The sequence below is a fragment of the Pelophylax lessonae genome (assembly GCF_965119305.1).
Source record: "Pelophylax lessonae genome assembly, chromosome: 10".
Taxonomy (NCBI): Eukaryota; Metazoa; Chordata; class Amphibia; order Anura; family Ranidae; genus Pelophylax; species Pelophylax lessonae.
Window position 1 is genome coordinate 45,558,509 of NC_138777.1, and position 21,013 is coordinate 45,579,521.

Here is a 21,013-nt window from a genome sequence, read left to right on the forward strand (position 1 = left end):
GGGTGGACTCCTCTCCTGGGTGTGCTCGCCTGCTGCTGCTGCTGCCAGGCTCTGTGCCATCTGCCCTCCTCCTTGCTTTGGATTCAGCGGGTGCATTGGAGGGAGGAGAGGGGTTGGACAGCTGCCACTCCCCCTGGAGGCCTTCTGTTCCCTGTGACTTAAACAGGGGCGGGGGACACACAGCTGCTGCAGTCCAGATTTAAGTGCATCTGGGTCCGAACGTGGCCCGAAGCCCGCCTATTGAGGACCCCGATTATATATTGTCTCAGCTCCAACATATGGTGGGAGGATTAGCTGGGACAACCAAAAAAATGCCATACTTACCTGCTCTGTGTGATGGTTTTGTACAGAGCAGCCCTGATCCTCTTCTCGAATCCCCTCCAGAACTCCTGGCCCCTCCCCCCCAACGGCAAGCTGCTTGCTATGGTGGGCACTGGTGCATGCTCAGTCCCGAGCCCTGCATAAACCAAAGAGCTGCGGTTTGTCCCCACCCCCTGCTCTATCCTCATTAAGCTCACTGGCTGTGATGGACAGCAGTGAGAGCCGATTGCTTCCACTGTCTCAGCTAATGAAGAGAGGGAGTCCCAGGACAGCTGTATATCACTGGATCGAGTGGGGGGGGGGGGGCTCAGGTAAATACTAGGGGGCTGGGGGTTGTGAGGAAAGCAGCACACAGTTTTTTTACCTTCATGCATAGAATGCATGAAGATTAAAAACCTTCAGCCTTTCCAACCACTTTAAGCCAAGTCAGTTTCTTCAAACTTTCAAATGGCTGATCAACTTCAATAAGTCTGCCCCCCCAGCCTATGAATCTGGAGTATTTAGAGCAGATCTTGGACCAGGCTCAAGACAAAATTTTCTTTCCCCAGTAAACAATTGCTGCTTCTTTGTGGGCCATATGTGGGACTCTCAGGTCAACCAGGACCCCCCCCCCCCCCGAGTTGTTTGTGCAAAGGGTTCCGTCTTTTCAGTTCCACAGTCTCACAATGTGGGACAAACAGACACTTTTTCTGCTTTGTCAGAAATTGGGAACACCAGATGTGGACATCATGACCTCCAGCTTTAACGAGAAACTGCACAGGGTTGTGGCCAGATCCTGGTATCCACTGGCCATTACAGTGGATTCCTTGGTCCCTGTCCAGACTTATGTATGCATTCCCTCCCTTGCTGATTCTCCCTCGACTGCTCTGCAAAATAGAGGATGAACAAATTCCAATGATCCTTATTGCTCTAAATTGGCATCAGGAGAACTTGCCCCACAGACTGCTAGAAGATGAGGCTTTGCCTGTACCAAGCAGGAGCCTCTGATTCCACCCTGCTTTTAAGTTGCTGGCTTTATTGGCATAGCTGTCCAAACCCAGGTTTTTAAAGAAAGGGGCATTATGGACACATTCATTCCCACCTTTCTTCTGAGAAAATCTACCTTTCATAAGATCTACATTGCACATGAAAGGCCTGCTTTGACTGATGTGAGAGCAAACACCTCAAGGCCCAGATTCATTTTATTCCTCACATTCTGCCCTTCCTCGGGTCTGGACCAGCATCTGGCTCTTAATACTCTGTGTCATTGGCTCCCACTGCTGTCAATCAAATCCAGTGACGTGGGGGGGTGTGGTCAAGTCCTGCCATCTTTGTCAATGGGCGCAGCAGTGGGACTCAGGAAGGAGCCTGCAGGGGTGGCCCCAGGGACAGCTGCTTTCCATAGGGCACCCAATGAAGAGGAGGGGCCTGCAGCATCAGCAGGGCACCCCAGAAGAGGTTCGGGGCTGCTCTGTGCAAAAAGATTGCATAGAGAAGCAAGTATAGATTTTTTTTTTTTTTAATATAGAAATAAGAAGGGTTTACACCCCCTTTAACCACTTTAGCACTGTGGCACTACAGCAATGTGGCTCGTTATCGCTCCCGCTGTTTTCAGTCACAGCGGGAGTCGGGCCAGGGGAGGAGCGGCGGCGATCGCCGCTGCTCTTCCCCGATCGCCGGGGAATCTAGTTTGGAGATCCGCCCGCTTGTGTAAACAGAGCGGGCGGATCTCCTCAGTGACAGGGAGTGACAGATTGCAGGGTTCAGCATAGCTGAACATGCGATCTGTCCTTGTGTCACTCAGTCACCTCCCCCCCCCCACACACGTTAGTAAGCACCAGGCATACATTAACCCCTCCCTCTCCAATAAAATTAACCCCTTCCCTACCAGTGTCATTTTTACAGTAACAGTGCATATATATATATATAGCACTGATTACTGCAGTAATGTCACTGGTACCCCCAAAAGTGTCAAAAATGTCAAGGGTCCGATCTGTCCGCCGCAATGTCGCAGTCCCGCAAAAAAAAAAAAAAAAAATCGCAGATCGCCGCCATTACGCGATAAAAAAAAAAAAAAAACACCAAAAATGACAGAAATCTTTCCCTTAGTTAGTAAACGCAATAACTTTTGCGCAAACCAATCAAAATACGCTTATTGTGATTTTTTTTTTTTTACCAAACATAGGTAGCAGAAAACAAATTGGCCAAAAATTTAAAAAAAAGCTTGATTTTTACATTTTTTTGGGGGGGAATTTCATATAAAAAGATGTTAAAAATATTATTTTTTCAAAATAAACGCTCTTTTTTTGTTTATAGCGCAAAAAGTAAAAATCGCACAGGTGATCAAATACCACCAAAAGAAAGCTCTGTTTGTGGGGAAAAAAAGGACGTAAATTTCGTTTGGGTACAGCATCGCCTGACCGCGCAATTGTCAGTTAAAGTTGCACAGCGCCGAATCGCAAAAAGTGGCCCAGGCGTAAGACAGCAAAATGCTCTAGTGGTAAAGTGGTTAAAGGGAGCAGCAAAAAAGCCCATGGTCTAAAGGGCCATACACACTATTAACAATTTCTAAAGACTTTTTCCTTCAGATTTACCTTTTCTATGTAGTGCAGGGGCCTGCCAGATTGCATACAAATTGAAAGTGTTTAGGTTTGACCTCATAATATATGGTTTTGGTAAGTCTAAAGGAAAAAGTCTTTAGAAAATCTTATAGTGTGTATGGCCCATTAGACTTCCTGCTTTGTATTGTATTCCAAGATGGGATTTTGCTGCAGTAACAATTTATAAAAAAAAATGCTGGGACATGATCAAGAGGAGGAAAGAGGGAGGTTTTGGGGTCAATTTGGGTAATGCCATACATACACTTTAATTTATTGTACGCATCTGTTAAATATGGCCATGGTTTTGCATTAAAATATATTTTATTAAAAACACTCCAAACGCACCCCCACTACTTATGATTTTAACAGATATAATCACAGACCTCCCCAATCAGATGTTTGAGGAAACTTCAGCTCCAAATGGACAGCAGAGTTTTGCAATTCCAAACATCTACCCTTGACTACAATGACGTTTCCATAGATCTGTGTTAAAAAAAAATGTTTTATCTAATATTTATGGTAATGTCAAGGGTAGGGGGAAATTTGTAATGAATCTTTCCTGGAGCAAAATTGCATCCCAAGTTTAAAACACACTATACAAATCAGTTAAAAAACAAACACATTTATTCAGCGGATTTAACCAAGCACACATTATATACAATGCTGGGTCCACAAATTTCTAAACTTAATAGCATGAATACATATAATACAAGGTGCTGCTCTCTGTGTTCTTGAAGAGCCTATAGTGCCTTCCTTTAAATGCAGACTGTGAAATCTGTCCAACAATGGCTCCACCCCTGTAGTTCTCAAGTGCAAGAAAATGCCAGTAAAGGAGGCGTGGCTATTCTCTGTCCTATTTTCACATGTTGGTCCCAGGGAGAAAAGTGTAGCTGTTACCACCCAATTAGGTAGAGGATTTATTTTTAAAGCGGAGTTCCACCCATTTTTAATAGGTTGGAATACATAGCTGTATGTAATCCCCTTTAAAACGGCTTTTACCAATGGAAACTTTTTTTTTTTTGCTAGTAAATACCTTAATTTCGGCTTTATTCCTCCTCTCCTCACTTCCTGGTCCGATCGGCGATGACGTCAGTCGGCGATCCGCAGTGTCTGCTGGGATGTATTCTATTCCAGAAATCTCGCAGTAGCTGTATCTGTACTGAGCCGTGCCCGCCCCGCCTCCTCTCATTGAGTTGCATTGTATGAATGTATTAAAGCGGAGTTCCACCCTGGATTTTTTTTTTTTTTAATACCCCCGGGACAGTCAGGGCTAGTGCATTCCACAATGGCTAGCCTCTGATCTGTCCCGGGTTGCACTTACCTGTTAGGACAAATACTTACCTTGCAAACGTCTTGTCCAGCGCTGCCATCTCAGATGTGGGCAGCTTGAAGCCAGCGCGTCCTCTTCGGCGTCTTCTTCCGCCTTCTTTGGTCCCACGATGCTCTGCGTCGGCCCCGACGTCACTTCCGGGTCGCGCGCGTCATCCCTCCACAGCTTCTGGGCATGCCCAGAAGCTGTTTAGAAGGGGATGACGCGCGCGACCCGGAACTGACGTCGGGGCCGGTGCAGGCGCAATGATTCCTGGGAACTATGACGTCCAGCTCCCAGGAATCATTGCAGAGCCAGGAAGTGACGACGGGCCGCGGCCGAGGAAGGAGGAAGAAGGAAGTAAGGTAAGTATATTTTCTTCGCTACGAGGTAAGTAAAAAAAAAAAAAATATGCGATTATCCATTTCTTTTTCAGGTGACCCGGAGCGAGAAGATGGAGGTAAGTATAAAAATAGGGTGGAACTCCACTTTAAGGCCGTTCTCTGCCCCGCCTCCTCTTACAACTCAATGAGAGGAGGCGGGGCGGAGGCGGGGCAGAGAACAGCCTTAATACATTCATACAATGCAACTCAATGAGAGGAGGCGGGGTGGAGGCGGGGCAGGCACGGCTCAGTACAGTCAGCTACTGCGAGATTTCTGGAATAGAATACATCCCAGCAGACACTGCGGATCGCCGAATGACGTCATCGCCGATCGGACCAGGAAGTGAGGAGAGGAGGAATAAAGCCGAAATTAAGGTATTTACTAGCAAAAAAAAAAAGTTTCCATTGGTAAAAGCCATTTTAAAGGGGATTACATAGATCTAAAGTTCCAAAAATGGGTGGAACTCCACTTTAAGAAGCAACCACTCTGGTTAATTTCCTCCTTGCAGCCATGGCAAATACTGTGTGGATAGGAACAAAAATTTCCACTGCTCTGCTAGGGACAGTAAGCTGGTTCCAAGAGCAGAAGTCCACAGCAAGCTTGAGATCACATCTCACACATGCCCTGCAATATCCTTCTATTTTTTTTTTTTTGCACTGAAAAATGCATCTTGAAGTCCAGACAAATTCCATGGGGTCAGCATTGAAAATCACAACATGGGGACTTCTAGCACGATTACTGCAAAGGCAGAACCTCGTTTTATGTGCATGAGCAAGGAATATTTTATGATCATATTCATAATCCACAATAAAAAAGTAGGATAAATTCCTGGGTCCCCCACTGGTTCCTCCTGCTGACCTCCCCATGATGGTGATCTGAGCTCATAGGCAAGAACCAGGGAGAGCTGCAAGGCACCCAGGAGCCTGACACGCCAAGGAACCGTGAAGGACCAGTTCCAGTGATCTGAGCAGATTTCAATGGCGCGAGCAGTCAGTATTCACTGCCTACTTCAACAAATAACTGTTTCAGTAAAACTTTCTCATGACAGGGTCATTTTAAAGCACAGGCAGAAGGTACAGGTTAAAACGCTAAAATGTAAAACCCTAGGAACACTAGCCACACCGCTAGAAACACAATTGTGACTCCTATGTGTTTACTGCTTTACTTGCCAAGGATTTGTATTCTGTACAGCCAGCCTTGTGATTTACACACTTTCAACTCTTGCCAAAGCCAAAGCCACCTCTCAGCCTTCAGCTTGTTTACTGGACATTAAAGGGCTTACTTATAACAGAGCGCTTATCGCTCTCCGCAAGCAGAACATTATTTAACCACTTAAGCCCCGGAAGATTTTACCCCCTTCCTGACCAGGGCCTATTTTGCGATTCGGCACTGCGTGACTTTAACGGACAATTGCGCGGTCATGCGACGCTGTACCCAAATGAAATTGACATCCTTTTTTTTCCCACAAACAGAGCTTTCTTTTGGTGGTATTTGATCACCTGTGCGATTTTTTGATCATGCGCTATAAACAAAAAAAAGAGCAAAAATTTTGCAAAAATAATATTTTTCACATTTTTTATATGAAATTCCCCCCAAAAAATGTAAAAATCTAAATTTTTTTTATATTTTTGGCCAATTTGTTTTCTGCTACATATGTTTGGTAAAAAAAAACAAAAAAACGCAAAAAAGCGTATTTTGATTGGTTTGCGCAAAAGTCAGGTGGCTAATGTAAACAAAGCCGCCTGTCATTCTCCCTTGTGTAACAGCAGAGATCATACGGTCCTGCTATTACATGAAAAGCCACATCCAATCACAGTTAGAAGCACGCCCCTAGGGACACACTTAACCCCTCCTTCTCAAATAAAGTTAACCCCTTCCCTGCCAGTGTCATTTTTACAGTAACAGTGCATATGTATAGCACTGATTACTGCAGTAATGTCACTGGTACCCCCAAAAGTGTCAAAAATGTCAGTCAAGGGTCCGATCTGTCCACCGCAATGTCGCAGTCCTGCAAAAAAAAAAAAATCGCAGATCGCCGCCATTACTCGTTAAAAAAAAAAAAAAAACAATAAAAATGACAAATCTTTCCCATAGTTAGTAAACGCAATAACTTTTGCGCACACCAATAAGCTTATTGCGATTTTTTTTTACCAAAAATATGTAGCAGAAAACAAATTGGCCTAAAATGTTAAACTTTGATTTTTACTTTTTTTTTTTTGAGAATTTCATATAAAAAAATTTGAAAAATATTATTTTTTCAAAATTGTCGCTCTTTTTTTGTTTATAGCGCAAAAAGTAAAAATCGCACAGGTGATCAAATACCACCAAAAGAAAGCTCTGTTTGTGGGGACCGCACAATTGTCCGTTAAAGTCACGCAGTGCCGAATCGCAAAATAGGCCTTGGTCTTTGAGCAGCCAAATCCTCCGGGGCTTAAGGGGGAAATCCTTCCGGTGCAGAAGTGTTTTAAGACACCTGTCAGATTGTCTTCTGCCCCAGGCCTTTTTTCTTTTTCATTAGAGCAGCCTTGTTCAACCGGAGTTACTCCAGACATTACTAGTGGTTCCTTGAGCAGTATAACAAAAAACATGCCTTCCATTGACCGCCATTGTTCTCATCTCTCTTGCTGATCAGCAATGTATGGGGGGCATAAATAAAAAAATGTGTATACCTCCTGCGTTACATCAAAAGACTATAATATAAAGTGTGATGAAACAAGAAAATACGGAAAATTGTTACCATAATTTTCCTTTCCTGGGAGCTCATCATGTCAGCTTCACCCCTCTGACCATTCAGAGGCTGACATGATTAGTCCCAGGAACACAGAAAATTGTTACCATACTTTCCGTAATTTTCCTTTCATGTCAGCCTACGATTGGTCAGAGGGGTAGAGCTGACCCTAGGCTGATATGATTAGCCCCAGGAAAGCAGTGTTCACTCTCCAAACCAATTAAAGGATAAGTTCACTTTTTAGAAAAAAATAAATGCACATTTTTTCTGCAGGTAAAAAAAAAATGTGCATTTATTATTTGCGGTTCTTTTTTTGAGCCTGTAAAGCAAATCGCTGGTGCCATGCAGGTCTCATTCAGATCTGTCAGTACATCCCGTACGGGCACACAGATACAAATCTGACAAAAAGAATCAATCAACTACCACATCGTTAATCGCACAGCGGCTGCAGCATTGGGAACATGTAACATGTTCCCAAAGGTGAACTTATCCTTTAAAGAAAACCATACAAATAAGTATTAAAAGTAAAAAAGATAAACAAAAAATGAAAGCAAACAACTGCTGCTAATACACCAATTTGTGTTCCCATAAATACTACAGTTAAAAGTAAAATAATAGCACTGCAAAGATAATAGTGTGAAAACCTGTATAGAGTATAAATATGAATATAAAGATAAACCTAAAAATAAATACAATCTACAACAGCCTTTTTCAACCAGTGTGCCCAGGTACCCTGGGGTGTTTCTTCAGGGGTGCCTTGGCAAAATGGATAAAAATTGCCCAAAAGTTGATTTCAAAAAAAGGTTTTCATTGTGCACAATTACAACCTTCTAACTGCTGGCGTCTTAATAACCATTGGCATTATCAGTTGATAAGGAGGATGCCAGTTGCCTGCATAGCATCCTTGTTTGACCCTCCCCTGCCCCTCACATTAGCTGAATGATAGAGAAAAACTGAGGGAGAAGAGAAACATTGGAATACTAGTCAGTACCAGTTTACAAAAGTGTATTTGCTTTGGAAGAATAAATCATCTCTAACGTTAGGTGTCCTACTTGGCCTTGTGGATGTTGCTGCATTATGTAAGACTATTTGAATAGTTTCTACATTTTAGAATGGGGCACCTTGAGACTGTCCATAATTTTTAAAGGGTGCCTTGACTGAAAAATGGTTGAGAAACACTGATCTACAATAAGTGCACAATATATACAGTGCCTTGAAAAAAAATTCACCAATCTTGACTTTATACCTATTACATTACATCCTTGAGAGCCCATTCACACTGCCGCGACTTGTCAGCCTGACAAGTCGCGGTCAGTCGCGGTCCATAGTGTAGTACAGGACCCATTCTAATAGGAGCGACACAAGTCGCTCCGACTTAGAAAAAGGGTCCTGTACTACTTTGGGGCGACCTCGGAGCGGCTTGCATAGACTTCCATTATGTGAAGTCCCTGCAAGTCGCGCCGGAGTCGCTGTGCACGCGACTTCACAGGTCGCCCCCCGAAGTCGTGTCGCCTCAGTGTGAACCGGCTCTAAGTTCAATGTTTTGTTAATCTAAATTTTATGTGAAGATTCTTAACACAATAGTCTAAGTTGATGAAGTGAAATGAGAAAAATATATACATAAAACTTGTTAGAAATTGAAAACAGAAAATTGGCATGTGCATATGTATTCACCCCTTTGTTATTAAGCCCAAAAAAAGGAACTAATTACTTTCGGAAGTCACATAATTCGTGAAATGATGTCCACCTGTGTGCAATCTAAGTGTCACATGATCTGTCATTACATATACACACCTTTTTTTGAAAGGCCCCAGAGGCTGCAACACCTAAGCAAGAGGCACCACTAACCAAACACTGCTATGAAGACCAAGGAACTCTCCAAACAGGTAAGGGACAATGTTGTTGAGAAGTACAAGTCAGGGTTAGGTTATAAAAAAATATCCAAATCTTTGATGATCCCCAGGAGCACCATCAAATCTATCATAACCAAATGGAAAGAACATGGCACAACAGCAAACCTGCCAAGAGATGGCCGCCCACCAAAACTCATGAACCGGGCAAAGAGGGCATTAATCAGAGAGGCAGCACAGAGACCTAAAGCCCGTACACACGATAACATAATCGAATGATCTGTCGTCCGTTTTTTGTGGCATGCTAGTCTGATGTGGAAAGTGAAGAGGTTATTTTCATACGAATTTTCCCGTAAGTCAGAATTCCATTCCTCAGAAACCTGGCTGTGCTGTGATTTTACACAAACATGCCAATCATCGGGTGCTGGCCAATGGACGCACACAGCCCGATTTAGGATTAAACCTGCACACCTTGCCCAAGTGTTTGTTATAGGGGCAGACATAGAATAGGAGGAGCCAAGTTTGCAAACGAGGGGACCCCGAAGGAGTAGTTTCTGGGCTGCTCTGTGAAAAAATAATTGGATTTTTGTACTTCCCATAAAATCCATTTCTCTGAGCTCAGAGATGGTTCACAGTGCTCCATAAATCATAACTACTGGGTTATATTGTCTCCTTCCAGGAGTAGGACTAGGCAGAACAATAAATACCTGGCTACGCCCATGGGCCATCCTCAGCTTAGTATACAACTTCACTCTCTGCTCTAGGTAATCAGTTTAGTAGCAAGCAGTATTAGAAGTATCAGAGCTCCATAGAGGGGTGGTTGCTGTGTCCGTCGATGACGGACACATCGCTCCATAAATCACTACTGGGACGTCCAAAATCAGTGCTAAAAGGAAAATGAGGGGTGGGGAAAATAACCCAAGGCTAAACATGAGAGCCCTTAACCAGGACACAGGAGCCCCCGTCTGAAAAAAAAAAAGTTTAAAGAAAAATACCCCTCAAGAGGGAACAGCCTCTCTCAAACAGCAGCCTGCAAAACTTTGCGGCAAAAAAAAAGCATTCGCAGATGCCAAAGTATCTAACTTATAGAATCTTGGGAATGTATGCACAGACGACCAAGTGGCCGCCTTGCAAACTTGCGATTTTGATGCCTGATGACGGAAGGCCCAAGAAGCACTCAGCACCCGAGTAGAATGCGTCGTGGCAGGGAAAGGTGGAACCTGAGTCACCGTCTGTCTGATCCATCTGGAGATGGTAGCCGAAGAAGCAGCCAGCCCTTTTCTTGGTCAGTCTGTAACCACAAAAAGCGAGTCTGACCTCTGAAAGGACTGTAGCTGCCAGATACACCCATATCGGATGAACCACATCCAAGGTATTCAAAGCAAATTCCTTGGGATGAGCCAGCTTGGGACACAAGGAAGGCAACACAATGTCCTCAATCAAATGGAAGTCAGAGACAACTTTGGGCAGGAATGATGGACCAGAACGAAGAACCACTTTATCCCTATGGACCACTAAATAGGGACTGCGACAGGATGATCCCGCCAATTCCGATACCCTGCGGGCCGAGGTAATAGCCACCAAGAATGTCACCTTCTGGGATAATGTAGACAAGGGAATCTCCCGATTATACTCAAATGGAGGTTTCTGGAGAACCGAAAGTACTAAATTTAAATCCCATGGCAGCAAAAGAGAGAGTACAGGTGGAGCCACACATCGAACCCCCTGAATCAAGGTACGAACTAAAAAGTGTGTGGCTAGGGGTCGCTAAAAGAAGACCAGGCTCCTTCCCTTTCCTAGACTATGGCAGGAAGGTACTCTCCCCCCCCCCCCGCCGTGATACCCTTAATGATTTCATCCAGGGTAGCCCCAGACAGGCAATCGCCTTTAAAGGGCAGATCAGTGAGAGCTTTTTTAGAGGCTTGGTCTGCGGACCAATTCTTAAGCCACATCAAGTGCCGATCACTACCTTTGAAACAAAGTTTGGACAGCACAGGAGCTGTATCAAAAGCTGCATCACAAATAAACTGTAGCCCATGGAAGAGATGGCCGCCCACCAAAACTCATGAACCGGGCAAAGAGGGCATTAATCAGAGAGGCAGCACAGAGACCTAAAGCCCGTACACACGATAACATAATCGAATGATCTGTCGTCCGTTTTTTGTGGCATGCTAGTCTGATGTGGAAAGTGAAGAGGTTATTTTCATACGAATTTTCCCGTAAGTCAGAATTCTACTTCAGAAGTGATGTCATGTGTTGGATTGTTTTGTATGTGGTCTTTCATCTCTGAGCATGCCTAGTCTTGCTCTTAACATTTTTTTCCGTCAAAATCTGTACTAATGAGACCAAAATCGGACGTTGTATTACGGACAACAAAAATTTTATAGCCGGCACATCAGGATTTTTTTGGCCGAAAAGTCGGAGTCGGCTGTCGAAAGCACCGTACTAACAATCCGAAAATCGGCAGATGGGTCGTCGGACGAATTTTCCCTTCAGATTTTCTTATCGTGTGTACGGGGCTTAAGGTAACCCTGGAGGAGCTGCAGAGTTCCACAGCAGAGACTGGAGTATATGTACATAGGAGGACAATAAGCCATACGCTCCATAGAGTTGGGTTTTATGGCAGAGTGGCCAGAAGAAGCCATTACTTTCAGCAAAAAAACAAAATGGCACGTTTTGAGTTTGCGAAAAGGCATGTGGGAGGAAAGTGCTCTGGTCTGATGAGACTAAAATTGAACTTTTCGGCCATCAAAGAAAACGCTAGGTCTGTCGCAAACCCAACACCATCACATCGCCCAAAGAACACCATCCCCACAGTGAAACATGGTGGTGGCAGCATCATGCTGTGGGGATGTTTTTCAGCAGCCGGGACTGGGAAACTGGTCAGAGTTGAGGGAAAGATGGATGGTGCTAAATACAGGGATATTCTTGAGCAAAACTGTGCCACTCTGTGCGTGATTTGAGGATGGAGGTTCACCTTCCAGCAGGACAATGACCCCAAACACACTGCTAAAGCAACACTTGAGTGGTTTAAGGGGAAACATGTACATGTGTTGGAATGGCCTAGTCAAAGCCCAGACCTCAATTCAATAGAAAATCTGTGGTCAGACTTAAAGATTGCTGTTCACAAGTGCAAACCATCCAACTAGAAGGAGCTGGAGCAGTTTTTTGTAAGGAGGAATGGGCAAAATCCCAGTGGTAAGACGTGGCAAGCTCATAGAGACTTAAGCCCCGTACACACGCAACGATTATCGGCCGACCGATCGTCCGTCTTTTGTCCATAGTGGTGTTTTGTTGGTTGGAATGTGCCTAGACTGCACACTAATTTTCTCGCCCAACAAAATTCTACTTCAGAAGTGATGTCATGTGTTGGTTTGCTTTCTTTGTGTCACTGAGCATGCTCAGACTTGCTCATCAGATTTTTCCCTGTCGAAATCTGTACTGACTGCACGAAAATCGGACGTTATGTTGACAGTCAACAAAAATTTGTCCAGCCGAAAAGTCGGAGTTGGTTGTCGGAAGCATCATACTAACAAGCCGAAAATCGGCAGATCGGACGTTGGCCAAAAATTCCCTGCCAATTTTCGACGCGTGTGTATGGGGCTTAAAGCTGGATACACACTATACAACTTTTGTTGTTAGATTTCCTTAAGATTTACCTTCAACTATGTAGTGCAAGGGCCTGCCTGATTGCATACAAATTGAAAGTGTTTAGGCATGATTATTATTATATGGTTTTGGTAAATCTAAAAGGGAAAAAAATCGAAAGAAAATTGTATAGTGTGTATCCAGCTTTATCCAAAGCGACTTGGAGCTGTGATTGCTGCAAAAGGTGGCTCTACAAAGTATTGACTTTAGGGGGGTGAATAGATATGCACATTGACTTTTCCTGTTATTTTGTCCTATTTGTTGTTTGCTTTACAAAAAAAAAAAAAAACGTCAAAGTTGTGGGCATGTTCTGTAAATTAAATGATGCAAATCCTCAAACAATCCATATTAATTCCAGGTTGTGAGGCAAAAAACACGGAAAAAAAATTGCCAATAGGGAGTGACTACTTTTGCAAGGCACTGTATCCTTCAATATAAATGTCCAGTCTATGAAGAAATTTCTTCATAAGGGACACCTTTATACTAGCCACCAGTGTAAAGGGGACTTTATTGACCACTTTTGCAACGGGGCATTTTCCATTCACCCCCAATGTAAAAAGGATACTATAATTTTCCCTTTCTGCATTTCTTTTTTGACCATTAAATTGTTTTTATTACTAAAAGTACAGCTGTTGTGTAGTGGTGGGGAAGCATTAACATATGGTCAATTATGCTAGCTTCAACCCATTGTCTACTCCTTTATTATATTTACAATTAATTGATGTACTGTAAGCTTGTATACATTAATTTTAGCAGGGGTTCCTTATGGTCCATAAATTAATTTAAGGGTTCCTCTATGGTGTAAAAAAAAAAAAAAAAAAGTTGAGAAAGGCAGCATTGGACTATAATAGATTTCATTAGTCCAAAAGCAAGCATAAACTGCACTTATAAAGCACACAACTATGCTTTATAAATGCCCTAGAGAAGCTTTTATTAGAAAAGCAGCATTATGGCCACAGTTCGGATAGTCCGCTGCTTTATAAGTGGGCCCTTAAATCAACACCACTGTCACCCATGTCCAATCAGTGGAGGTCCAATCCAATGTAATAAGTATGGAGGCCCAATCCAATGTAATAAGTATGGAGGCCCAATCCAATGTAATAAGTATGGAGGCCCAATCCAATGTAATAAGTAGTAGAGTGGTCTTCTTGGCTGTGCAGTGTGGCAGACTTTGGATCACAAGGCTTGATGAACTGATTTATAAATCCTTTGGCAGACAAAACAGCAATGTTATATGAGATTCAAGCGTGTATTGTTTTTCTGATTTCCACTTTAAAGCTGTACTCTAGTTTAACAGATATTGTCTAAATACAAGGTATATGTGTATTCTTACTTGAGTATTGATTTCCTTGTGTATCTTGTGCAGTAATCCATTATAAAACAACTTGTACACTTTGTCTCTGTGGAATCATTTCCAATATAATAAAAAAAAAAAGACCAGGCACTGCTGCTCTTTCCCCCTGTGCAGGGTGACTGGTCTTGTCTCCGCCCCCTTCTGTAGTTTTCTGCAGGCAGCCTGTAGTGGGGAGCCCAGGCTCTGCATTCTGTACAATTAATTTGAAGCCCAGTAATGATTACTACTTTACAAAATGTTAAAATTTAAATTAAAAAAAAAAAAAAAAAAAAGCCATACGCGTCTATAGAATTTAGACAATATGGGGGGTGATTTCCTTAAAGTAGAGAGTGTGAAAATCTGGTGCAGCTCTGCATAGAAACCAATCAGCTTCCAGGTTTATTTTTTTGTGTCAAAGCTTAATTAAACAAGCTAAAATTTGAAGCTGATTGGCTACCATGCACAGCTGCTCCTAATCTTGCACTCTCCAGTTTTAGTAAATCAAATCCATAGGTTTAGAGCAGATTTCAGTTTTCAATAGGATTTCCCAAATGCACATATATTTCAAAGGCTTCATCCTTCTGCTCAGAGTTTAAAACTCTGTCCCAATCAACCTACATACTAAAAGAAATTGGCATTGTTACTAGAGAACCCACAATACCAACTAATATCCCATTCCTGGTGATGACCACTTAGTGGCAAAAAGAAAAGGGCCACCAGATTTTCTCTTGGGGTTCAGAAGATGAGGAATCTTGATTTGACCTAGAAGCGTCAATGTCTGGAATCCATCGTAACAGTTGCCAGAGGAAGACAAAAATATTTTTTTTAGAACACCTAAAACAAAAAGCAGTTCATTTACATGATGTGCTATTCAAAGCCAACATTGTGCCTCCACTTTCCTTCCTATCTATAGATGGTAGTGCTCCTGTACTGAGGATACCATGCTGCAAGAGGTCACTGCCCGGTTTCTTTTTGCATACATATGACAGGCAGATCAGGACAGGGTGAACGGAATTTGTAAACACAGCGAGAACATGCCCGTCCGGATGTAACCATACACTCTGCTGGATGAGGTCAGTGCAATAAGGCACTATAGGAGTTTGGTTACTGCAGCCACAGCTAAATGTCATGCCATAGGCCAGGCTTTCCATGATTGCTCATTTATCTTTGTTTTTCCCTCGTGTGGTCGTTGACTCTTTGACAGCAGTCCTAGATTTTTTCTTCTCAGATTTGTCATTTTCAGAATTTGTTGATTTACTGCTTGAATCCTCTTTTCTCCCCACTTGAATCCCCTTCGCCCGTAAGGCCTTCATCATCTCCTCCTGCTTCATCATTAATAGAATCTCTCGACTCCAGATCAAGATGTTAAAACCTGAAATGAAAAAAGGAAATTGCAGGGCTAAGGGACTGGAATGCATCTGCTTTTGGCAATATTCATCCCACTGACACCAACAATAGGGCACCATTTATCCCACTGACACCCACGATGGCATATTCCATTAGTCAGAAACCTGGCTGTGCTGTGATTTTACACAAACATGCCAATCATCGGGGGCTGGCCAATGGACGCACACAGCCCGATTTAGGATTGAACCTGCACCCCTTGCCCAAGTGTTTGTTATAGGGGCAGACCTAGAAGAGGAGGAGCCAAGTTTGCCGACGAAGGGACCCCAAAAGAGTAGTTTCTGGGCTGCTCTGTGAAAAAAATAGGATTTTTGTACTTCTCATAAAATCCATTTCTCTGAGCTCAGAGATGGTTCACAGCGCTCCATAGATCATAACTACTGGGTTATATTGTCTCCTCCAGGGAGTAGGACTAGGCAGAACAATAAACACCTGGCTACGCCCATGGGCCATCCTCAGCTTGGTATATAACTTCACTCTCTGCTCTAGGTACTCAGTTTAGTAGCAAGCAGTATTAGAAGTATCAGAGCTCCATAGAGGGGTGGGTGCTGTGTCCGTCGATGACGGACACATCGCTCCATAAATCATAACTACTGGGACGTCCAAAATCAGTGCTAAAAGGAAAATGAGGGGTGGGGAAAATAACCCAAGGCTAAACATGAGAGCCCTTAACCAGGACACAGGAGCCCCGTCTGAAAAATAAAAGTTTAAAGAAAAACACCCCTCAAGAGGGAACAGTCTCTCTCTAACAGCAGCCTTCAAAACTTTGCGGCAAAAAAAAAAGCATCCGCAGATGCCCAAGTATCTCCTTATAGAATCTTGGGAATGTATGCACAGACGACCAAGTGGCCGCTTTGCAAACTTGCGATATTGATGCCTGATGACGGAAGGCCCAAGAAGCACTCAGCACCCGAGTAAAATGCATTGTGGCAGGGAAAGGTGGAACCTGAGTCACCGTCTGTCTGATCCATCTGGAGATGGTAGCCGAAGAAGCAGCCAGCCCTTTTCTTGGTCAGTCTGTAACCACAAAAAGCGAGTCTGACCTCTGAAAGGACTCAGTAGCTGCCAGATACACCCATATCGGATGAACCACATCCAAGGTATTCAAAGCAAATTCCTTGGGATGAGCCAGCTTGGGACACAAGGAAGGCAACACAATGTCCTCAATCAAATGGAAGTCAGAGACAACTTTGGGCAGGAATGATGGACCAGAACGAAGAACCACTTTATCCCTATGGACCACTAAATAGGGACTGCGACAGGATGATCCCGCCAATTCCGATACCCTGCGGGCCGAGGTAATAGCCACCAAGAATGTCACCTTCTGGGATAATGTAGACAAGGGAATCTCCCAAATATTCTCAAATGGAGGTTTCTGGAGAACCGAAAGTACTAAATTTAAATCCCATGGCAGCAAAAGAGAGAGTACAGGTGGAGCCACACGTCGAACCCCCTGAATCAAGGTACGAACTAAAAAGTGTGTGGCTAGGGGGTCGCTAAAAGAAGACAAGGCTCCTTCCCTTTCCTAGACTATGGCAGGAAGGTACTCTTTCCCCCCCCCCCCGTGATACCCTTAATGATATCATCCAGGGTAGCCCCAAACAGGCAATCGCCTTGAAAGGGCAGATCAGTGAGAGCTTTCTTAGAGGCTTGGTCTGCGGACCAATTCTTAAGCCACATCAAGCGCCTAATCACTACCGCTGAAACAAAGTTTGGACAGCACATGAGCTGTATCAAAAGCTGCATCACAAATAAACTGTAGCCCATGGACCAACTGGTCCACTAAATCAACATAAGCAGCGGAGACCTGCTCACCCCCCAGGCCCTGGCGCAAAAGCTTGGCCCATTCAGTTTGGGACTGAGACACCAGGACTGAGGCAAAAACTGCCCGCAATGTCGAACCAGCCATAGTAAACATTGCTGCGTGCCACAGCCTCCGCTTTCCTGTCAGCCGGGTCCTTAAAAGACGGGGATTCCTCTACTGGGTTCAGGGTAGCTTTGTTCAACCTGGAAACAGGAGGGTTCACCACTGGTGGACTAGTCCACTTTTTTAAAATGACTCCTCAAAGAGGTAATGTACAGCAAAACGTTTGGGGACCAAAGGGAAATTTTGGTTGTTCCCATTCCTTACAGGAAAACCTGTCAAAACAAGGCACATAAGGAAACACCTTTGGAGTGCGAGGTGACTTATGTGTACCAAACGACACAGCCACCTCAGTGGCTACATCAGCGGCATCCTCCATTTTTGAACAAGCTAAAAGTCTCACGCACTGTAGTGATAAGTGCGTCTACCAGCACTTTTTTTAATCGCTGCTCCTCACTCTTGGATGGATCTGGGGGTGTGATATTAAGCCCCCCTGAACAGGCCGCGTCTACGGGGGGCATCAAGCTCAAAATCAGATGAGACAGATTGAGCAGGGAATGGCGGGGACGCTTCCTCCTGGGCCTTTGCCCACACACCACTTCCACCCGGGAAACTAAGAACTGCAGGACCACCGCCAGTGCAACCATGGGAAGCTGGGGTTCCAAGGGACCTGCCACCTCCATGATGGGGTCAGTGGGGGAGATATGACCCTGAGGCTCCATAAGGAAAGGAAGACCTTGCAGTACAAAAACAATATTTTGGCACCACTAAAGGATCCCCCCAAGGCTCAGGGTACCCATCAGCAGAGAGAGAGAACAGGGAACCACAAGGACTCACCCTACCGATAGGAGAATCGCAGAGAATTCAGACCCAGCATCACCATGGATGCCATCCCTGTTCATATGTCCCGGGCACAGGAAGAGGAAACTGAAGAGGAAGCGGAGGAGCTTCGGCATCCCCACGCAGCTTCGGTCGTCTCCAGCATCTCCCTGGCTAAGAGAAAATGGCCCCCGTGACATCGCCAAAAGGACAGAGGGGGGACTGTACTTACCCTTCCATGGTGCGGGCAACGCTCCGGACAGTATCCTCATCACCGAAGTAGGGGAGCTATCGGCCAAGGGACCACTGAGACTCAGACCCAAGCCCAGCCGTATGCGATCCTGAGAGACGTTTAACTCGCGGGCCAGCCTCTGTCCGTGAGGCTATGTCGCGGCCGACCGAGCACATAACTGCGGTCTGCACGCATTCACTGGCTGTGCTGGGGGGGGGGGGGGGGGGGGGACACCACTGGAGCTAGATTATCCAGCCCGTCGCCCAGCCCGGCAGTTGACTGTAGATCTCCCGAGAGAAAAAAAACAAAAAAATTTAAGGAAGGAGAGAAAAATTGCTAGGACCAGAGATCCCAGCGGGGAGCCTAGGTCCCTACTCCTGACTAGACAGATTAAAACTGACTACCCAGAGCAGACAGGGGGGTTAAAAACCAAGCTGAAGATGGCCCATGGGCGTAGCCAGGTGTTTTTTGTCCTGCCTAGTCCTACTACTTGGGGAAGCAATATAACCCAGTAGTTATGATTTATGGAGCGCTGTGTCCGTCGATGAACGAAAGAGAAAAAAATCATTGCATAGAGCAGTATAATAAGTTTATTATTTTAATTTAAGAATTGCATTTAAAAACACTTTAAGTGTGAAAAACAAAGTGCGTACGTGTTATTGGTGGAATTAGAGCATTTTTGCTACAACGTGACACAAACTAGAAGAATGAGCTTACCCATTCCTGATGCCAACAGATCTCCCATTGGGTTAAATTTATTGAGCTACAAGTAAAATAGAAAGAGATTAGACATAACCTGTACATTGTAATACACAAAAATATATGTTACACAAGAGAATCGTATCCAATTTGTTATATCCCAGTTATTTCTGACTTTTCAATAAGGTTAGTCACACCCCACCATGTAGAGTTAATGCTAGCAGAAAAACTAAAGTGCACCTGACATGAAAACATAATAATATGTAATTCCTTCAGGAAAAACGGGGGAAAAGTAATGAAACTGAAGTTCCCACTAACGATGGGTTTTAGTTCAGAAGATTGCGGGACCATTCACAATGTGGCACATGTGCAGTGGGCAGCCAGCTGTGAAGCCGAACTGTGTCACAGCCGGTTGATAGAAACATATGTGAAACAGGTGCTCTGCTAAGAAGGATTTGTGATTATTGTGAATAAGGTGAGTGTGCAGCTCTCACTGAGTCAAGTACTCATAAAACTTGTAACATATAATAAAATAGGAAAAGTGGTGCGCTACTCATAACGTGAAAACAAATTTTAATGGTACCAAATGAATACATAAATTAAACAAATATATAATAAGCAAAATATATGTGCATAGATAAATAGTGAGGTCAATCATTAGGTGAATTAAGTTAGTGAGTAAATTTATACAGGTGTAAACACATCTCCAAAAATTCTTCAAACACTAATAGTAGAGTTCCCTGATGAAGTCATGTGCCTAGTGACGCAACGCGTAGGAGGAGCCAGTGACGTCACTCTCAGCTGATCGTTCACAATTGTGTTACTATCAAGCCGTGAAGCCGGATTACGGGGAAAATTACTATACAGTTCAATTACACCTTACTGAATACTAACTAATAGCCATTTGGGACTGCCTTTATGTTTAATACATTTTTTAACATAATCCATTATGAGGGACTATTTCATGGTCACAGCAGGTTGCCCACTGTTAAGATGCCAAGGCCTGAAGACTGGTGGAAAAAACTGTATAGCTGCTGACTTTTAATAAGCAGACACTCAGTTTTGTCATTTTTTTTCTTAGTTTCGGTTATAAAGTTTTGTAAATAAGTAATTTTTCTCTTTCACTGATGTGCACTGATGAGGTAGCACTGCACCGACAGGCATCACTGATGGACACTAAAAGGCAGCACTCATGGGCACTGATTGGCACCACTGGTGGGCATCGCTGATTATCAGCACAGACCCCCCCCCCCCCTTTAGGAGAGCCACTTAACGACTCTCCTCCACTCATGCGCTGTCAGCGTGAGTAAAGGAATACCGATAACCGGCACTTCCTATTTACACGGTGATCAGCTGTGATTGGACACATCTGATCACACGGTAAAGAGTCTGCGTCATAGGCTCTTTACCGTTATCGGAGATGCGGTGTGTCCGAGCGACACACCGCACTACCGATCGCCGCAATGCGCGCTCCCCGAGTGGCATGTTCTGAAGGACATCATTTTGATTTCCAGTCAAAACAATGGAATCCTTGCCCGGCCTATAGCTAAACGACGGCCGGGCAGGGCGTTTAAAGTACTCCACTCTAAAACCACAGGTACACTTTAAACCCTAAGGCCGCACCATATGAATAAAGGATGAAAATAATGGTAAACAGAATATATCTTACAGAGACTATCCCGGATGCGTAGGGGTCATACAGCTGGCATACTATGTTTCCACTTTGCCCATCAAACACATCCACTGTGCGCAACTCATCTGCAGTGTATCCCGGGAACTGGGGATCTGGATATCTTCCGGCTACAATCAGGTCATAACGGGGATGCCATGAGGCCTGAAATAA

At 44.1% G+C, this 21,013-nt stretch overlaps 2 protein-coding genes across 2 annotated transcripts in view; one reads left to right on the plus strand and one right to left on the minus strand.

Moving 5' to 3' along the window:
• The window catches only part of ACP2 (acid phosphatase 2, lysosomal), a 272,414-nt gene that overhangs the window by 54,404 nt on the left and 196,997 nt on the right, over positions 1–21,013 (plus strand). The window lies entirely within an intron of this gene.
• Positions 15,010–21,013, minus strand: part of DDB2 (damage specific DNA binding protein 2) — a 79,306-nt gene continuing 73,302 nt past the window's right edge. The window contains exons 22-24 of the mRNA XM_082270955.1: positions 20,840–21,004; positions 19,189–19,234; positions 15,010–15,524 (exon numbers count right to left, since the gene is read on the minus strand). Of these exons, the coding sequence (XP_082127081.1) occupies positions 15,310–15,524; positions 19,189–19,234; positions 20,840–21,004 (426 nt within the window). The 3' untranslated portion in view covers positions 15,010–15,309. The remainder of the gene's footprint in view (positions 15,525–19,188; positions 19,235–20,839; positions 21,005–21,013) is intronic.